Below are 17,278 nucleotides of genomic sequence, written 5' to 3'. Positions count from 1 at the left end.
TTTTGGTTTAAATTGTGTTAATACCATGATATTATAAAACTAAGTTTGTCACATGGTCAAAAACCTCAACTTGAACAATGCTTAATGTACTTGAATAAAAAAAATAATAATCCAGGTTGTCTTTTCAGGGAACATAAAACTGACCTGTCAATCAGAAATGAAAAAACACACACATTTACAAAAAAATGACAATTTATTGCAGGTATACATTTAGAAAAATCACTGTAAAAATTACAGTACAAACATCTCAAAACATCTTTTTACAGAAACGCACATTTCTGTAACGATTACAACCATCTTTTTAATTCAAAATCCATTATCAATAATCCAGTTACATGTCATACAGGATCGCTCCCAGGCACTGACTTTCCTCTGAGATAGTCCAGTGTTTAGTCCATAAATATTCCAAGGAATGGAACAAAGAGTTAAAAAAAAACAACCAAAAAAAAAAACAAAGAAACATTTGCATTGTTGTTCAGTCTCAGTCGGACACTCCTTGTGTCTGGACGAGGGGAACAGATGCTGTCAGAGGAATGTTTACAGACACATTTGTGTGTTTTCTTCAGAAAAACGTGTGAATGAACTTTTCTGGAGTGGCGAGGACTGGAACGCACAAACACGATGAAAATCCATGATAAATAGTGGAAAAGTCCCCCTTTGCGTCAACAGCGCAGCGCTATACCATAGCGTTGCTCTCACCGATTTTGTCCACCATCTGAAAGGCAGCAAGCAATAAAAAAAAAGGCCACTGAAAATCTCCACCAACCTCGAGTTGTACGCGTTTCTCCCTTGCGACACTTACCGTCCTAATTCCTGGTAAACTGAGCAAAGAGCCGAGAACAGGCACTCGCCTGATGAATCCGACCGCCACCGGGAAGAATCCCCTGTGAACGCGAAGCATGAGCAACGTGAGCAGCGGGAAAGTGTGTGCGAGTGTGAGGCGTTTTATCACCCTTTGACCTGACCTGAACAAGAGGAAGAAACCGTAGATTTCCAGGACGACGCCGATGATCGGCCAGCCGATCAGAACCACAAAAATGCCTCCCAAGAAGAAGCTGGTGGCTTTCGCTTTGTGTCTCTGGAAGAAGAACCTGAAGGTGCGCTCGAGGCCGATGACAAAAGAAAGGCCTGCCACGAAGAGAATCTGCATGCAGATGCAAAATATTATAAGGTTTACAAAAACTATCAAGTGGTGCATTTTTTTTCTCTCTCTCCCGATAACAAAGATAAAAGCGCACTACTATTGAGCGACGACACTTTGTCGGTTTCCTCAATCATGCCGAAAACACGTTCACATTTGTGGTTGAAAACATATTTATTTCATTCTTTAACCAATTTGCCAGAAATAAATGCTTAATAAGTTGGAACTGACCATGACATGTTTTTCTGTGGGTAATCTAATGCAAGTTTGATTGATTTTACAGAAAATTCTGCAAAGTAGCCACTCAAATTCTCCAGAATGCTTCAGTCTATGAAAATTCACTAGTCTGCTGCAACATGTAGCCTCTTACTAACAGCCTACTCATGTGATGTCATTGACCAAAACAAACCAAAAAAAAGTATATAAACTTTGAATATTGTGAAACAAGGCAGTGGAACTGGAAGCGTGTTTGAAGAACTCACATTTCCTATGGCCAACAGAGCTTTATCAAAAAACAGCATCATCCCGAAGAAGAGGAAAAACACACCAAACCCCGTCAGTCCCATCCCAATTTCTGCGAAGTTTAGGGGACAAGAGATTTGATCAGAATTACATCAATCACTGCAGTTCACATGTTAGCAAAAAAAAAGGGAAGAGTGTACAATGAAAACACAATTAGAATATGAGCATAAAGGAGGGTATGAGTTTAAGGAAGTAGCTGCTGGTTTAAATGTTTACATTTTCCCACATAATACAGTACATTGTAAATGTCTAAATAAGAAATAAACCCTCCACAGTGACGTAATGATGCTCTCAACCAATCGTTTTTTCGCTGTTACCCTCGTACATTTAGCTAAACCCGGTTAGTTACCGACAAAGAACGCCAAAAACCCGACTCTTACTTTGTGAATCCGTGAGTGAAATCATTTTGAAAGCTTCCGAAGATTTAACCAAACCAAACGATGACCGCTGCTCCTAAAATGTGTGACTGTTAAAGACCAGAAGCTATTTCAATTGTCGCTACGACGGCTGCAGAGCCACAAGTACGGCCAAAGCTAGCGGTACGTTGCGCCAACACGTCAAATGGAGCCACGTACGCACTCACGCAATGTATCAGAGATCGTCTATATTCACATCACACAAACATCAGACTCTTGAGCTTCTTTTGGGATCCTAAGAGAACTTTTGGTCAATTTTTATTGCTTGACAAAGGTTCGGGTAAATCAAAAACGACAACAAATGAGAAATGTTCCTAATCCCACGAGATTAAAGAATATGTTGTTAGAATAGAATAGAATAGAATACAATAGAATAGAATAGAATAGAATAGAATCATACTTTACTGTCCCACAGTGGAGAAATTCAGATGTAGCAGCAGTATCGGGGCATGTAGGTTCACACAAAGATAAAAAAAAAATTTGAATATATATTAGAATATAAAAACAACAATCAAAATAAAGAATAATGTACTGTGTACAAGATTATAATTTAAAAATACTGTACAGTAATCAGAAATATCATACAATGATCCGAGGAATGTGCAGCTGAGTAGAACAAGAGTTATTGAGTTTGTCAGGAGGAGTAATAGTTACAGAGTCAGTGTTCTTCTCCCAGTTGTTGGGAGAAGGATCTCATTTGTTTGATTATTAGCATGATATAGATTAATATATAATTTAGACTTAGATTAAATGGAAAATGTTGAGGGAAAATAATATACTTCAACAAAAATGTAATTCTAAGACTGGAGTTTGATATACAAACACTGATAAAATAAGTCAGTAACATTCATCTAATTCAATTAATTTAATTCGAATATGTATAAATTACAGACTTGAATATTTTTATTCTAATGTATAATATCCGAATTGAGACACAGAAATTATATTTAAACGTTTCATTTGTTATATAGAAATGAAAACATTTCTATATAACAAATGAAACGTATTAACATTTTCATAAGAAACTGTATGTTGGGTTCAGAAATGCACTGACGAAAACAATATCTTGTTGTAGCACTCTGTTTTGTTGTGCCTTGTGTGTTATAAATCCATATGGTAAATAAGTTTCCAACACTTTTCCAATGATATTCTCGAAGATACAAATTCAAACAGAGTGATAGCTCTTTATATTTTAACTCATACTGAGTCCAGTATGTTGTAGCCTTGACAACTAGGCGACAAGCTCATTAATTTGTTACATTTTAGGCACTTTGCTAAAATAGACTAACTGATTATGAAGCATAACACAATGTGTTTTGTTTAAAAAATATCGGGAAAAGTAAAATAGACTATCTGATTATGAAGCATAGCACAATGTGTTTTGTTTAAAAAATATCGGGAAAAGTCGTTCAATGGGCGTCCACTTCCGCCTTTAAAAAAAAAAAAAAAAAAAAAAACTACAACTACCATGACTCTACTGAACCGGAAGAGCGAAATGTCACATTTTGACGTGTTCAAATAACACAGGAGTTTGCTGAGAAAGAAGATTTCCTCTGAAACCCAAACAGCGGCTAATGTTCAAGCATGCTCCTCTCATTTATTCGTCCCAATAACTGAGCCGTATTATTTATTTGTCGCAATTTTTTCGCCCGTCAATCATCATGGGGACTGTGTTTGCTGTGGTCCTTGTTTTTGTCGGCTGTTGTAGCAATGTGGTGTCTCTGGAGCTGCTGGTGAGGTCAGTCTCAAACTTAAACCGGGAGCCATTAAAGTTTAGGTTAATGAGCATAAAACATTTCTRGTTGGAGTTTAGTTGAAGCGGGGAGGTTCAGGTTTATGTACGATTGTGTCACATCAGCAAACTGTAYAGATTTATTTCCTTTAGGATTAATAAGCAAAGTGGAAACGGGGTTCTGTGTGAATGTGTAGTTTCTACATGAGTATGAGTGTACAGTCGGTGTGTTGAAACAAAAACTAACCGCAAGACACCTCTCGGTATGAGTTTTCATCAGTGGACAGAGATCATTTCCTCTAAAATTGAGAAACTTTCATTAGAGTCAKATAAGAGCAGTACTAAAGGGAGAAGAGTATAAACATTAAATAGTAAAACTTAACCTGAGCAGTAAATATCTATGAGTAGTCCATGCCCTTRGCAACAAATTAAGTTTTCACTTCTAAAACGTCTTGGAAAGTTTTTCACCCCTCTTCAACTTTTCTTCTTCCTTGTATTTTGTGTGACAGACCAACCCCAGGTAGAACATATCTGTAAAGTGGAAGGAAAATTATGCATGTTTTTTCAAAACATTAAAAAAAAAAGAAATAATAATCTGCATGACATGGAGCTCCTACAGACTGAAATGTGTTCCCATTCCTTCTTGCAAAGTAGCTCTAGCTGTGTCCCTTGGCTGGAGAGCATCAGTTTTCTAAGTTTGACTGCATGTGATCCAGTGGATTTAGATCCAGACTTTGACTGGGCCATTTTCACATAGGAGTGTGGTTTGATGTAAACTACTGCAGCTCTGCTTCAGTGTTTGCAACTGTTTTCTTCCAGCATTCTGTCCTCCTTGTTGCTTTTTTCCCCCTTTTTTCAGGTATCTATTTTATTTATTTAGTTAACCAGATGAGTTCTTATTCACAACAAAAGGAAAGAAAGTTTGGTTTATTCTTTTGTCTCAATGATGCTGTTTGTTCACTAGCAAACATCTGAAGCCTTCAGAGAACCGCTGCATTCATACTGAGATTTTAGCACGTATTTACTATTCACCAATTCAGTTTTTTTTTTCTTTGCTTGTTCTTTTGTTTTAGGCCAATTGCTTTGATTAAAAATACAGGGTTTCACAGATTAAAATTTGATACAACACAAATCAGATTTTGCAGATTTTTATTAGTAAAATAAATCTTGAAAACTTTTTCTGCTCATTCGTTTTCACAGTTTTACTCCACTTTACGTCGGTAGATCACAAAGGAATCTAATCACAATGCATTGAACTTTATGGTTGTGACGTGACCAAACATGGAAAGTTTTGAAGGGCTTCAATACTTTTAGCGTGACGCTGTATCCATAAACTCGCTCTTCTCTTATTGAGCTTCCCTTTTTCTTAAAGCAATAATTTCAGATTTTTTGCCTCCGTTTTAAAGCAACGTTTCTGTTTTTCAGAGAGTTTCCAGGATGCGGCAACATAGTCACCTTTGCTCAGTTCGTCTTTATTGCCTTAGAAGGTTTCATATTTGAAACTAAATTTGGGAGAAAGAAACCAGCAATTCCTGTCAGGTAAAAAACTGTTTCATTTAAATGAGATGCTGCGGATAAGACTAATTGCTGATATCGAATGAAATTTTGTATTWTTTTTTTTCAGTAACTATATTATCATGGTGACCATGTTCTTCACCGTCAGTGTGATCAACAACTATGCTCTTAACTTTAACATCGCCATGCCACTACACATGATCTTCAGATCAGTAAGTGTCGCGTCTTGTTGTCATTTAAGCTTCCTCCTGTGCTCCTCCACTGCTTTTGTTTAAGCTTCCCCTCTTTTTCCTCTCAGGGATCTCTAATAGCCAACATGATCCTGGGAATAATCATCCTGAAGAAGAGGTGATTCTTCCTCTGCTTTTCCTTCTGCTTTGTCAAATATCTTCCTGCGGATTCAGTGCATCTCACTTTCTCTACCTGCAGGTAYTCAGCCAGCAAGTATCTCTCTATTGTTCTAGTTTCCATTGGCATCTTCATATGCACCATCATGTCAGCCACACAAGTGGTGAGTCSTCTGCAGACATGTTGTGTTTTCCAGTTCAACTGCTGTTACGCCCCAGTAATAATCCAGATCATCTACTGGTTTGTTTCAGCATGAGGTGTCCAGTGATGGGTCGAAGGAGAAAGGGCTTTATGCCTTTATGCACTGGCTTATTGGTGAGTGTCGGTTAAACAAACAGAGCAAGAAATGCAGGAGAAAAATCTCTCATTTTTGTGGCAAAAAGTATTTAGTCCTTTACTGATTTCTCTGTTCTTTTCTAAAGATTTGACTGTGATATTTGGAAAATTAAGTTCAATTTGACRAGACAACAAAAAACAACAACAATCTCTTATACACAACCTGTGTATAAACATGATGTAAACTAAAAGATCTGGAAAAGCAAGGCATMATTTCTTAAAGTAATGAGTTTCAAGAACGGAGCAGAAACAAATTTAGCGACCTCTACCAGTGTGGGAAGGGTTGCAAAGACATTTTTAAGGCTACTGGGACTACGGCAAACCAGTGCGAGAGACGTCACCCACAAACGGAGGAGATATGCAACGTTCCTATGACTGGGTCATAAAGGGATCCAGAACAAAATGTGAAGCAGTGAGGCAAGTGCAGGCCTCACTTGCAGTCTGTATTACAGCGGTTCGGAAGAAGCCTCTGACTGAAGACGCTGTTTTTAATAGAACAGCTTCCTGAAGAGGACGGTCATGGTTGTCCATAAAAAAATTTGAGCGTGAAGAACACAGATGCTCATCTCATCTTTAACCGAGAAGCATCTTTATGATTATCAAGACTTGAAGGGAAACATTTTATGGACCAAGACAAAGCTAAAAGTTTTTAGATGTGATGAAAAATAACAGCATTTCAGAAACAGAACTTCAGACAGTCAGACATGGTGGCGGTAGGTTAATGCTCAGGGACTGCTGGTTGCAATTAGCTCATAAGCTTAAGCTAAAAGGGTWAAGCAGCAGAACGTTATCGATTGCCTTTCTGTAGCGACTTTAACACGCGCGGCTTTATCTTCAATCAGGCATCGCCATGTTGACCTTTGCCCTGCTGATGTCTGCGAGGATGGGCATTTTCCAGGAGACGCTCTACAAGCAGTATGGGAAGCACTCCAAGGAGGCGCTCTTCTATAACGTAAGCGTTCCTCCGACACAGAGGGAAAACGTCTGAGTTGGTTTGTTTTAATCTAACATCTGCTCGTGTCTTCAGCACTGCCTGCCTCTGCCGGGCTTCCTGCTTCTGGCCACTAACATCTACAACCACTGCATCCTCTTCAATCAAAGCAGTGCGTTTAAACAGATTGATAATTCAATTCTTGTTCTGGAATACACGTGTTTGCGCGACACATCTCGGAGGTGAACTAATTCTTTTCACTGTTGTTGTTTTGCCGCAGCTCCCGTTCTCGTTCCCGTGGTCGGGCTGACCATGCCGACGATGTGGCTCTACCTGCTGATCAATGTCGTCACACAGTATCCTGTCGTTTGTCTGTTTTTCTTCCCTGCGTTGTATAGATTGATGTGTCTATCACAGAGCTGTTTTTACATCATGTACACCAAAAATGTTTTCACTTTTGCTTAACACGGAAGAACTAAAACATTTTTTCCTCTTAAAAGGATTCCTAAAGTTAGAATAATGTTAGAACTTTTCATTATTTTAGTTTTGGTTTTGATACCTAGACTTGAGTTAGTTTTCCAGTGCTCGTTGTAGAGAATATTGTCCCGTTTTGCTTTTCTGCTCTTTGTCAAACAGCAGCCTGTTTGGCTAGCGTACCTGCAGACTGTTTAAAACATGGTGGTCCTATTAAAAGCGACTTGGTGGGGCTCCATTTGTTTCCTCACCATGACGACAGCTGACTTTGGGTTTCATTGTAAGCGAGGGAAAAGTGTAGGATCCAAAACTTTGACTAATTACAAAGGTGTCAAAGTACTTAAGAGTTAATTTTTTCCTCTGAGGCACGTTATCACCCATAGAAAAGCCTTCCCGGTATTTTTTATTGTTTTATTGACCTTAACCCTATTCCCAGGTACGTGTGCATCCGTGGCGTCTTTATCCTGACCACAGAGTGCACTTCGCTGACCGTCACCCTGGTGGTGACCCTCAGAAAGTTCATCAGCCTCATCTTCTCCATCCTTTACTTCCAAAACCCCTTCACCGCCTGGCACTGGGTGGGCACAGCTGTGGTTTTCATTGGCACCCTGCTGTACACGGAGGTCTGGAGCAGCGTGCAGGCGGCTCTGCGGGGGGCCGGAGCGAAGGAGAAGAAGGCAGAGTGACGAAGGAGAGACTGCCGGCAGATTGCAAAGAGGGGGAGGAGGGGGAAATCTGCCCCTTGGGCAAATTTGAAATGTTTTTAAATCTCCTGTGGTAGTTTTATACAAATACGGTCATTTTGTTTTCATACTTGATCCTACATGTTTTACCAACTGCAGTTTAAAGGAGGTGCTGATAATAATCTGCCTTCCAGTGATTAAATGTCATGAAAAGACCAAAAATGGTGGACACCGAATCTTTTGCAACCCCGTCAGCAGAATGGAGCACAGACACTATGAATATACATTTGGTTTTTTTGGACGCTTTCTTAGCTACACCCCAATGTGGTACTGCATTGAACTGCTTCCCATCATTTTACCACCTACCCGAGCTGCTCTGTTGGAATGAGATCTGCAGACTAGAAACGCTAAAGTACACTAAACTCAATTTCATATTTGTAAGAAACCAGTGTGAGATGATCTGAGCTTTGTGCGTCATCCTGTTTGAAGTAGCGATCGGAAGAGAGGTACACTCTGGTCATAGAGGGACAGATGTGATCGCCAGCAAAAATCAGGCCGGCTGTGGTGTTTGAAACGATGCTCAGTTTGTAGTAAGAGGTTCATGATGTCACCGTCTTCAGTCTGAGAGGTTGTCATATGCAGGTTGATCCGGGTCTGACCTGTTCAGCTCGCCATCACCACTCAGAACATGCAGGTGTTGGCTATTGCATAAATCTCTAATGCAGCTCCAGTAGACAAGGTTTTTAAACTGCATGCCAGTTTAGCCTTGCACTTTAAGGTTTTGCTTCTTCTGTTCCAGAAACTTTCACGTGTGTAGCACTCCTCAGTACTCTCCATTCTTACCCTATTTTCCCCTTWAGAAGTGTTTAGACATGGCTTTTCTTTAGCGGTTTATTGTGATTTGACTGATCGTGTTATGCACAGTGGTAAAGATRAAACAGAGTTTTACTGTATAATGCCAACCAACATTTATATTTGGGGCCCACGTTGGTTGAAATGGGCTGTGAAAGCAGATAATTGTTGCGATTTAGGCCTGTGGCTGCAAAGTGAGACACGTGTTGGTGCAAAATGTGATGCATAATTTGTAGAAATGTTCTTAATTTCTGAAATCTGACCACCTCCTACATAGGGTGTCCTGCACACACTAGGGTGCATTTCGTCAGGCCAAGCAAGAAGCCAATTTTGAGCTCACAAACAACATTGGCTCGGATGAAACATAAATCCAATATTTTGGTCTTTTCATGATTTTTTTTTTTTTTTTGCTAAAAAAAACCAACTGTCACCAAATCTACCTTTTTGTTTTAGCATTTGTACCTCAGTAGCATTCATTGACCAACGGTGCAACTTCTTTGTCTTGTCTGTAATAATGCTGTTTAGATATTTAATTTTTCTTGAAAGTGTGAGGTTTTGAAAGCGTGAGGTTAGTCCGTACTGAATCATGAGTATGCAGGTTATTTATATGGCTCCTTGCTCTTAGACCATGTCGTCTCAGGTGTGTTGGACCAGTGTCAACAATCTCTACACTCCGAAATTAAACTAGTTTTAATAAATCTCCGGGTCTTGTGGCTTATTAAAATAAATATTATGCAACATGAATGTTTTTTGGTGGGGGGGTTGTTTCCYCCTTGTCTTCCAGCGCTGGGACAGACAGTTCCCTCATGCCTCACTGATTCTTTTAAAAGCCATCGGGCCAATCCACACAGCTGTAGTTCAGCTCCATCCAATGGCAGCGCAGGTTGTTCCCACGAAGAGGTGGGAGAGGCCGACTTGGTGCAGCTGTGAGASGATTGATCATCCACATCTCCTGAATTAATTCGTTCGTGTTGGTGACTGAACCGCGGGGTTCGGTGTGGTCCAGCAGAACCGGATGGGGGGAAACGGTCCGAGCCGCTTCCCTGCGGAGGATGAAGGAGGAGGCGGGGTAACTTTTGTGAAGGGCATACGGGTGAGTGGAAAGCTCCGTGGAAACCAGTGCAACTCTCCGCACGCTGTTGCTGAAATTACGCGTCTGGGGGRWYSRRSSKYMRGGSYKRRGKTTTWMYTKGRRKKGKKKYSKTTWAAAAAAAWWWAAAAAAARRMMRRAAMYKRRSYYCCCSRRKTTKKYSKYMMYKKKKTTTYCYKSMRSYYCYKKKRWWAAWTTWRRMSGRRSMSMRSYTKKTKKYMMYYSSMWTYMRSSSMRRAAWWARRMSSMMSRMSSSKTTYYTTTWWWAMYKSSSYKKTTTTTTKTKKTKKTTTTTTTTATGCGTTTTTCTCCCATAACATTTTGTCACCTTGTGCTGGTATTTCAGGGCATGTCTTCACCAGCTTTGGAAATTTACAGACTGATATTTTTGCCCATCAGTYATATAAGAGCATTATCTGCTTTGCATAGGGGCGCTGTGCTAGAACGAGTGCCAAAAGCATGGCGCAAAAATAATTTCTAGTCAGCATTTTCTGTATTTAACAACTATTTTGGTGTGTGTGTGTGTGTGTGTGTGTGTGTGTGTGTGTGTGTGTGTGATCTATGACTGAGGCAGGAAGGACAAAGTTGTACCACCTTCTGTGCAGTGGATATCTGTTTTTATTTTAATTTTTTTACAGAATCTCAATTACAAAAGTCTGTATTTTAACTAGGCCATTCTAAAACCATCCCTCTGTATATTTAGGTTTCTTTGAATAAACATCTACATCACAATAAATAATAGGAGTAGGCAATAAATCAATATATTGCTGATAGACGCTAGATCAATCACCCAACCCTAATAAACATTAGCTCCTAGCAGATATTGATCCCATTAATAAAGTACGTGTGTGTGTTTTTTTTTTTTTTTTTTTCATCAGCTGTCGGACAGAGTCATCAACCGGATGAAAAATTCGACACAGACCACTTCTCACTTCTCAGCTGATCCACCAACTCGGGCTGCCGCTCCGGTTCCAGCCTCATCTGGCGAACCCTCGTTGCCTCTCCAGGCTCCTCCCTCACCTCARCTCATACCCGCTCCTCCTATTCCTCCCACATCTCCGTCAGTGGAAGCTGCTGCTCCTCCTGTCAAACTCATCCCTAATCCTCCTCCGGTGAAGTTCCACTCCCTCCCTCCTCCATCTCTGGAGCCAGAAGCTCCACCTGTCCCGTCTTCAAGGACTGAAAACCCCAAAGTGCCTCAATCTCTAACTGAACCACCTGAACCCAAAGAGCCGGACACACAGACTACGCCTCAAACAGAACAAGTGAAGGAACCGACACCTTCTGAACCAGCTGCTGCTGAGCCTCTCGTCTCTGCTGCCACACCAGTTCAGCCAGTACTCTCACCCTTGCCTCTTGCTTCTGCTACAGCCCAACCTGGAGCTCCTCCAGAGTCGTCTTCAGATGAAGCCTCGCCGTCATGTCRGCATGAAGAACTTCCCGTGGTACTCGCTCCGCCACATCTGGAAGCGCCGCCTCCTACAGAGCCACCAGCAACCACATTTCTACCCCCTGCTGTGGAAGACGAAGAGCCTTCCTTACTACCACCGTCTGCAGAAGGTTGAGATTTTATTTCTTTGTAAACAAAAGTCTTGACATGCATGTGGCTCATTAAAGTGCTGCTTGAAGGGRTATAATTAATCACTATGYTAATGTTTGCAGCTTTAAGGTCTTCCTGAGATACGGTTGTGAAAACATTCAGGTGCTTCAGAAGAAATTCTCACATGTTTATTCCTATGTTTTATGTGTTTTTTTTATTTTTTATTTTAGGTTAATATAAAAAGCTCCAGTTAACGATCGATTGATTTACTAAGTTAGCGGGCGATTATTTCAGTAATTGATTCATCTCAATCAATCCAATGAATCATTTTAGTTTCTTCMTTACCTCCCCTGAAAGTTTCTTACTGATACACTTCWGTAAAGTAAGAACCAACCAAAGGTGCTGCAGTTTCATTTTAGCGCATGAGGAGACTTCTCTTAGCATCTTGCAGTCTGTTTTCAAAATGAAGCCACCTGGACGATCGGGCCAGRCATGTTGGCAGTCGTTTTGAACGTCCTGCACTGGACTCCTTATCAGACGGTGGAAAGGCTGATTTCTGATTAAACTTCTTTATATTTGCTTACCAGACTCGTAMGATTCTGCATCTTCTCTCTGAAGGCGTCGGACAGCTGCTCCTGTTTCACTTTGACCTCCAACTAAATCCCTGAAATTGACTGGCTTACCCTGGCAGGGCTGCGAGGAGGCCTGTTCAATAATCGAACGTAGTATCTGAAAATTAAAGTTTTCAGATTTTTATGGTGTTTTCCCAGTTAAAAAATATGCTGTTGTGCGCAAAATAAGTATATCAAGTGATATTTTATTGCAAAAAAAAAAAAAAACAACAACAAACATTGTATGGTCTGGAATGCAATACTTCCACAAACCAAATTTGTACAATGATTTTGTTGGCACAATTTTTGTTCAATTTCAACACCAGTAAGAATTTTCTTTTATATTATTTTCTTGCAAAAAATAAAAAATGTTTTCGTTTTACCCATTTCCCCTGAAGTGATGGAGGAGGAGCTGAGAGAGAAAATCAGAGCAGAGATGGAGGAAAGTCTGGAGGAGGAGATCAGCCAGAAGAGACGGGAGCTGCAGCAACAGTAAGGACACKCTTCCTGTCACAATTTCATGTTTGTCTTTAGATGAAACATAATGGAGCTTTTATTAAATGAAGTCATTGTCTTGATTTTATAATACACAAGTAAATGACAGTATTACCTCTCGGTTGGTTAATTCCACTTCTGAAATTGTTTTAACGATCACTTTAAAGCTAACAATTTCAGTTCGAAAAAGATTTGACCAATGTTTTAAAAAGACCAAGAACCAAAGTAGAGAAATAAAATAGTCGCAGAGTAAATATAGAAACAAGCATGATTACTCATAAACTGCAAATCAGCCTAAAAGTGAGCAAATTAAGGACAATGTTCTCTTTTTTTTTTTTTTTTTTTTTTGAAGATACAGAGTTTAGAAGTAAAGATATTAAAGCCCTCATGTTTTAGTTCAAGATACCAGGAATTGTTCCTTCTTCAGTTATTCCCCCCCCCCAGTGGGCTAAAATGCCTGTGGTTTGTGTTTGCGAAGGCTGGAGGAGATCCAGGTTCTGTGGCGAGCCGAGGCGACGGTGGCGGCTCGGGCCGAGGCGGAGGAGCAGGTGAAAAAGACTCAGGAGGCGTCGAAGGCGATGCGCATGGAGAAGCTGACGGAGTCCGTGGAGAGAGAGAAGACGATGGCAGAGCACGAGAAGCTCATGGCGCAGCTTTATGTGAGCAGAGGAATACAGTCTGGACATTTTTTTTGAATGCAACAGGATCTCTCTCTTTTAACACAAACGTCCATCTGCTTACCGTGTTTCTTGTTTTGTCCTGGTGTCTCAGTGGATGGAGCTGAAGGTAAGGCAGGAGCAACTCGATGTCTGCATGTCTCACTTCTGCATGTTTGTTCTGGTCACGCCTCAAAGCTTACGGTGTTATTCAGCGCTGTGGTTTCTATACTAAACCAAGAGACTTTTTTTTTGTACTAATAAGCATATGGATGATGGTTAAACACACGGCACCTTGCAAAAATACTCACACCGATTGGAATTGTCTCTATTTTGGCGCTTTACTACGGCAAGCTTAAATGTATTTTGTTGAAGTTTTGTGTGAATAAACATAGTTTGGAAATTTCTTTTGGCTTTTAAATTCAGCTCCCCCTCTTCTAATGCCTATAAATTAAATTAAGAGTAATACAAATGCAATCCATCAATTAAAAAAACAAACAATTACTTCTTTCTAACACAGATTTTGTGCTACTTTGAGTTGGTTTGTCTCATAAAATCCCAACAAAGTACTTTGGACTTAACTAATGTTCAGGTTGCATGAAATGGCATGACAGATAACGTTTTTTTTTTTTTTTTCTGAAATCATTATGCTGATACTGACATTGAACTCATGCAGGCTCGTCAGCTGGAGGAGAGAGAGAAAGAGATGAAGAAGCGCAATGAACTCTACAAGGAGCATGTCTCCAAACTTGAAGCAAAGGTAAGCTGAAACATAAGAAGTTCGTCACCCGTTCAGGATGGTTGAGGGAGATGCTGCGCAATAATTTTAAAGCAAAACTACGTGTAAAGTACATGCAGAAATACCTAATGAATGTATTTCTGCATTTATTTTATTCAATCAGTGTTTAGAGTCTGGTGCAGTTATAAAAAATTTTTAAAAAGCAGTTGGAAAACTTTTAGCTTGTTGCTTTGGTATTTCCCTCCAGAGACTATATAACATTTTTGTGAAACATTTAATTTAGGGATAATGTTGGTATTTAGCTTTGACCAAACTGTTTTTTTTTTTTTTTGCTCCTAAATTTAACACAAGCACATTCAACAATAAAATGAAAATGCATACAAGTCTCAACACACCCTCTTTTTTTTTTTTTTTTTTTTTTTAAGCTTTAATATTTGCACACACATAATTTCTTTTCATTTTTTCATTTTTATTTTGGGACCGACGTTTGCAGAATAACGCCTTTTTCAGTTGGGATTTAGCAGTAAGAGACGAACGTCCGAATCCGTCTGATTTTTAGTCGTCGTTGGCCGCTAAGAGGCAGCATCACTCAATTTTCCACTGAACCAGTGGAGGCGACTCATTTATTCACTCCATCATTTGCATTATTTTTGCTATACGTGTGTCTGTTTTCCTCACAGTGCGCAAAGTTTTACAAAGTTTCAGCGGAAAATTTTCAGAAAGGCAAAGAGGAGACTCTCAAGCGTTTTGCGTAAGTTTTTACTCTATTTTTCTTTCTTAGAAATGACATCAAAATCAGTAACATGCAAAACTAAACGGGAACCTTTGTTACTGCTATTAATCCTGATGACACAAGTGACTGAAAGTACAAAAAAAGGCCTGCTTTTTTTAAAAAAWTTTTTTTATACCAGGATCACAGTTAATGGCACTAATGTATCAAACACATGTACAGTGGAAAAATTGGAGAATACAGTCATTTTCACACTCAGTTTGGGAAGTATTTTGGTGTGGTTTCTAGTGGAAATATCTTAGATCAACTGAAATAAGACAAAACTAACTCACAAGCAACTCTTTAGTCAGGTATAGGCGCTTGTTTTAAGTCAGTAACTCCTTAATAATGATGAAAAGGTACTTGGTCCTCTGACAGATTATTTCACTTAAAACTTTGGAAGAAGATCTTGTATAAGTTAAATAATTGCTAGTGAAACGATTATTTTTATTTACTTAAGAGAATCTCCTATGTCTTGCTAAAAAAGTAACTTGGAAGTTAGTTTTGTCTTGTTTCTAGTGTACTAAGATATTTGCACTGGTAACTCGACTAAAAATACTGTGCAAGAATTTTAAAGTGCATCTTGGTTCTTGGATCTTTTTTGGCAACTGTATATTGATGTGGGATTGTTGGGGCAGCAAAGGAAATAAAACTGTTGGACAATTATTATCATTATTAATGTTATTATTATTAGTCCATACAAGTACAAAATTATGCCCAGCAATGTAAGATTTCAAGGAATATGTTTATTCTGAGTAACATTTGGGTCTTTTTTTATTGATTTACTTGCTAAAACATTATTTCAAAAACTTTTAACTATAACAGGAAACATTTTTAGAGACCCATCGCTGAGCTCTGGATTTCCTTCTGGATTTTGTATTCTACTGTCTGAATCTGTACTGTGTGTGAGATTAATTACATACTTTTTGCACAAAAGCTTTAAAAAAAAAACCTGCCAACGTCTTTGATACAAATTTATTGTGCATAACAGGCGAGGGTTTCCACGATCCAGATATTTACGGTTTTCTTTTGGTATTCCAAAGCATGGGTAACACGCATTTGGAAATGGGTCACTATAGCAACGGGTTATTACTGCTGAGACTGGTTTTATCAGCTGGAGGAATGTCTCAGGAAGTGTGTGTGTGTGTCATCATTGTATTTCTGCACAAACCCAGGTCTAATTTGCATTTCAGCAGTTTGATGAACTGATTAGTCTAAATTGGCTCTCGGAGACATCCAGCACTTTAATTAATATTTGCACATAGATTACAGAAATTAACTTCAGTGTTCCTTTGTGCTCTTTCCCTTTCAGACGTTTTAACATCCAGCCCCTGTGCGAAGACCTTCAGGATCAGATCCTGAAATGCTACAAGGAAAACCCAGGAAGAACTCTGACCTGCTCGGGTATTGCATCGGCCTACATGCAGTGTGTGGACAACGCCAAGAAAGTAAGAATTAAAATGTAAACTATGCTGAACCTTAGAGCTCCCTTTAATTTCTCACCTTCTAACTTTTCTTCTTTTTCTGCAGGATAAACTAACCACTGGAGGTTAAAGGGGAAACAAGAACATTTGCTGCTGCACCAAGATGAAAATAAACTCGAATCGAGACACTGAGAAGCGAAAACATTCAAATTCAGCCGCTTTAAATGTCGACATATTTTTCCACAAAACTGTCCGTGGTGTAGCAACCCAGTGTCTTTTGTCACRCGCACAAACCAGTTTACCTTTAAAGAATGACACTCGATATTAGCCACTGTAAAACCAACCGTGCCACGSCRGTAGCAAACAGGATTTATAAGTGCAAACAAGATAAAGATGTGCATCACYGGTTAGTTTAATCGTTATGTACGAGTGCCTTGAATTCAAGAAAGCGGATGCAAAGTATTAAAAAAWAAAAGCTATGCAAGGAGATCAGTGTTTATGCTGGACAAAACCGACAACCAAATGCATCGGTGAAGCTTGAATGGAGTTCAATGTCTAAGGGAAATCAGGCCAAATAAAGCACCACCAAACAAAAACAACCGACCCGCTGGATGCTTTATTCTGTTTTTATAAACCAACAACCCGGCTGATGGAAACCTGTGCTGCTGTGACAGGTTTTCATGCCATCTACAGTGTTTACATTCTTTATCTGCTCGTTCTTTTTCCAACACATGCATGACGCTCTTGGTAATAGTCAAAAGCAAAGTATTTGCTGGCTGTAAAAACCAGATTCTCCTGATATACACCTGAGTTTAGCTTTAGCAGGAAACCATCCTTCTCTCAGGACAAAGCACCACATCAGTCTAAATTATACCTTCCTCACTGAATGCGTCGCATGTTGGCAGATGTGTGTATTTTTTTAATTGGGGGGCGGGAGGGGTTTGGTTGAGGAATACTTTTGTGATGTGCAAACAATCCAGAGATTCAAAGGGTGTAAAAAATGT

The 17,278-nt window shown here is 39.5% G+C and overlaps 3 protein-coding genes across 3 annotated transcripts; 2 read left to right on the top strand and 1 right to left on the bottom strand.

Annotated features, from left to right (window-relative positions):
- Positions 1 to 174: 174 nt before the first annotated feature.
- golt1bb (golgi transport 1Bb) lies at positions 175 to 2,220 on the bottom strand. Its single transcript, XM_008410975.2, has 5 exons — positions 2,044 to 2,220; positions 1,624 to 1,715; positions 966 to 1,144; positions 803 to 884; positions 175 to 715 (listed from the first exon to the last, which is right to left on the bottom strand). Exons 1-5 carry the CDS (start codon positions 2,066 to 2,068, stop codon positions 677 to 679), a joined length of 417 nt encoding a protein of 138 aa, XP_008409197.1. The 5' UTR covers positions 2,069 to 2,220; the 3' UTR covers positions 175 to 676.
- Positions 2,221 to 3,740: 1,520 nt separating this feature from the next.
- On the top strand, positions 3,741 to 9,648 carry slc35b4 (solute carrier family 35 member B4). The gene is made up of 10 exons (XM_008410974.2): positions 3,741 to 3,817; positions 5,237 to 5,350; positions 5,436 to 5,538; positions 5,625 to 5,674; positions 5,756 to 5,837; positions 5,926 to 5,989; positions 6,853 to 6,962; positions 7,038 to 7,113; positions 7,222 to 7,297; positions 7,852 to 9,648. Exons 1-10 carry the CDS (start codon positions 3,741 to 3,743, stop codon positions 8,099 to 8,101), a joined length of 1,002 nt encoding a protein of 333 aa, XP_008409196.1. The 3' UTR covers positions 8,102 to 9,648.
- A 161-nt stretch (positions 9,649 to 9,809) lies between these two features.
- LOC103465803 (MICOS complex subunit Mic25-like) lies at positions 9,810 to 16,874 on the top strand. The gene is made up of 9 exons (XM_008410973.2): positions 9,810 to 10,043; positions 10,919 to 11,600; positions 12,590 to 12,683; positions 13,165 to 13,345; positions 13,458 to 13,472; positions 14,019 to 14,102; positions 14,762 to 14,832; positions 16,163 to 16,298; positions 16,381 to 16,874. The coding sequence occupies exons 1-9, from the start codon at positions 9,966 to 9,968 to the stop codon at positions 16,402 to 16,404; spliced, it is 1,365 nt and encodes a 454-aa protein (XP_008409195.1). The 5' UTR covers positions 9,810 to 9,965; the 3' UTR covers positions 16,405 to 16,874.
- The last annotated feature ends 404 nt before the right edge of the window (positions 16,875 to 17,278 follow it).

The sequence above is a fragment of the Poecilia reticulata genome, linkage group LG6 (assembly GCF_000633615.1).
Source record: "Poecilia reticulata strain Guanapo linkage group LG6, Guppy_female_1.0+MT, whole genome shotgun sequence".
In the NCBI taxonomy this organism is placed as follows: Eukaryota; Metazoa; Chordata; class Actinopteri; order Cyprinodontiformes; family Poeciliidae; genus Poecilia; species Poecilia reticulata.
The sequence above is the reverse complement of the archived record's forward strand: the minus strand, read 5'-3'. Positions and strand labels throughout refer to the sequence as shown.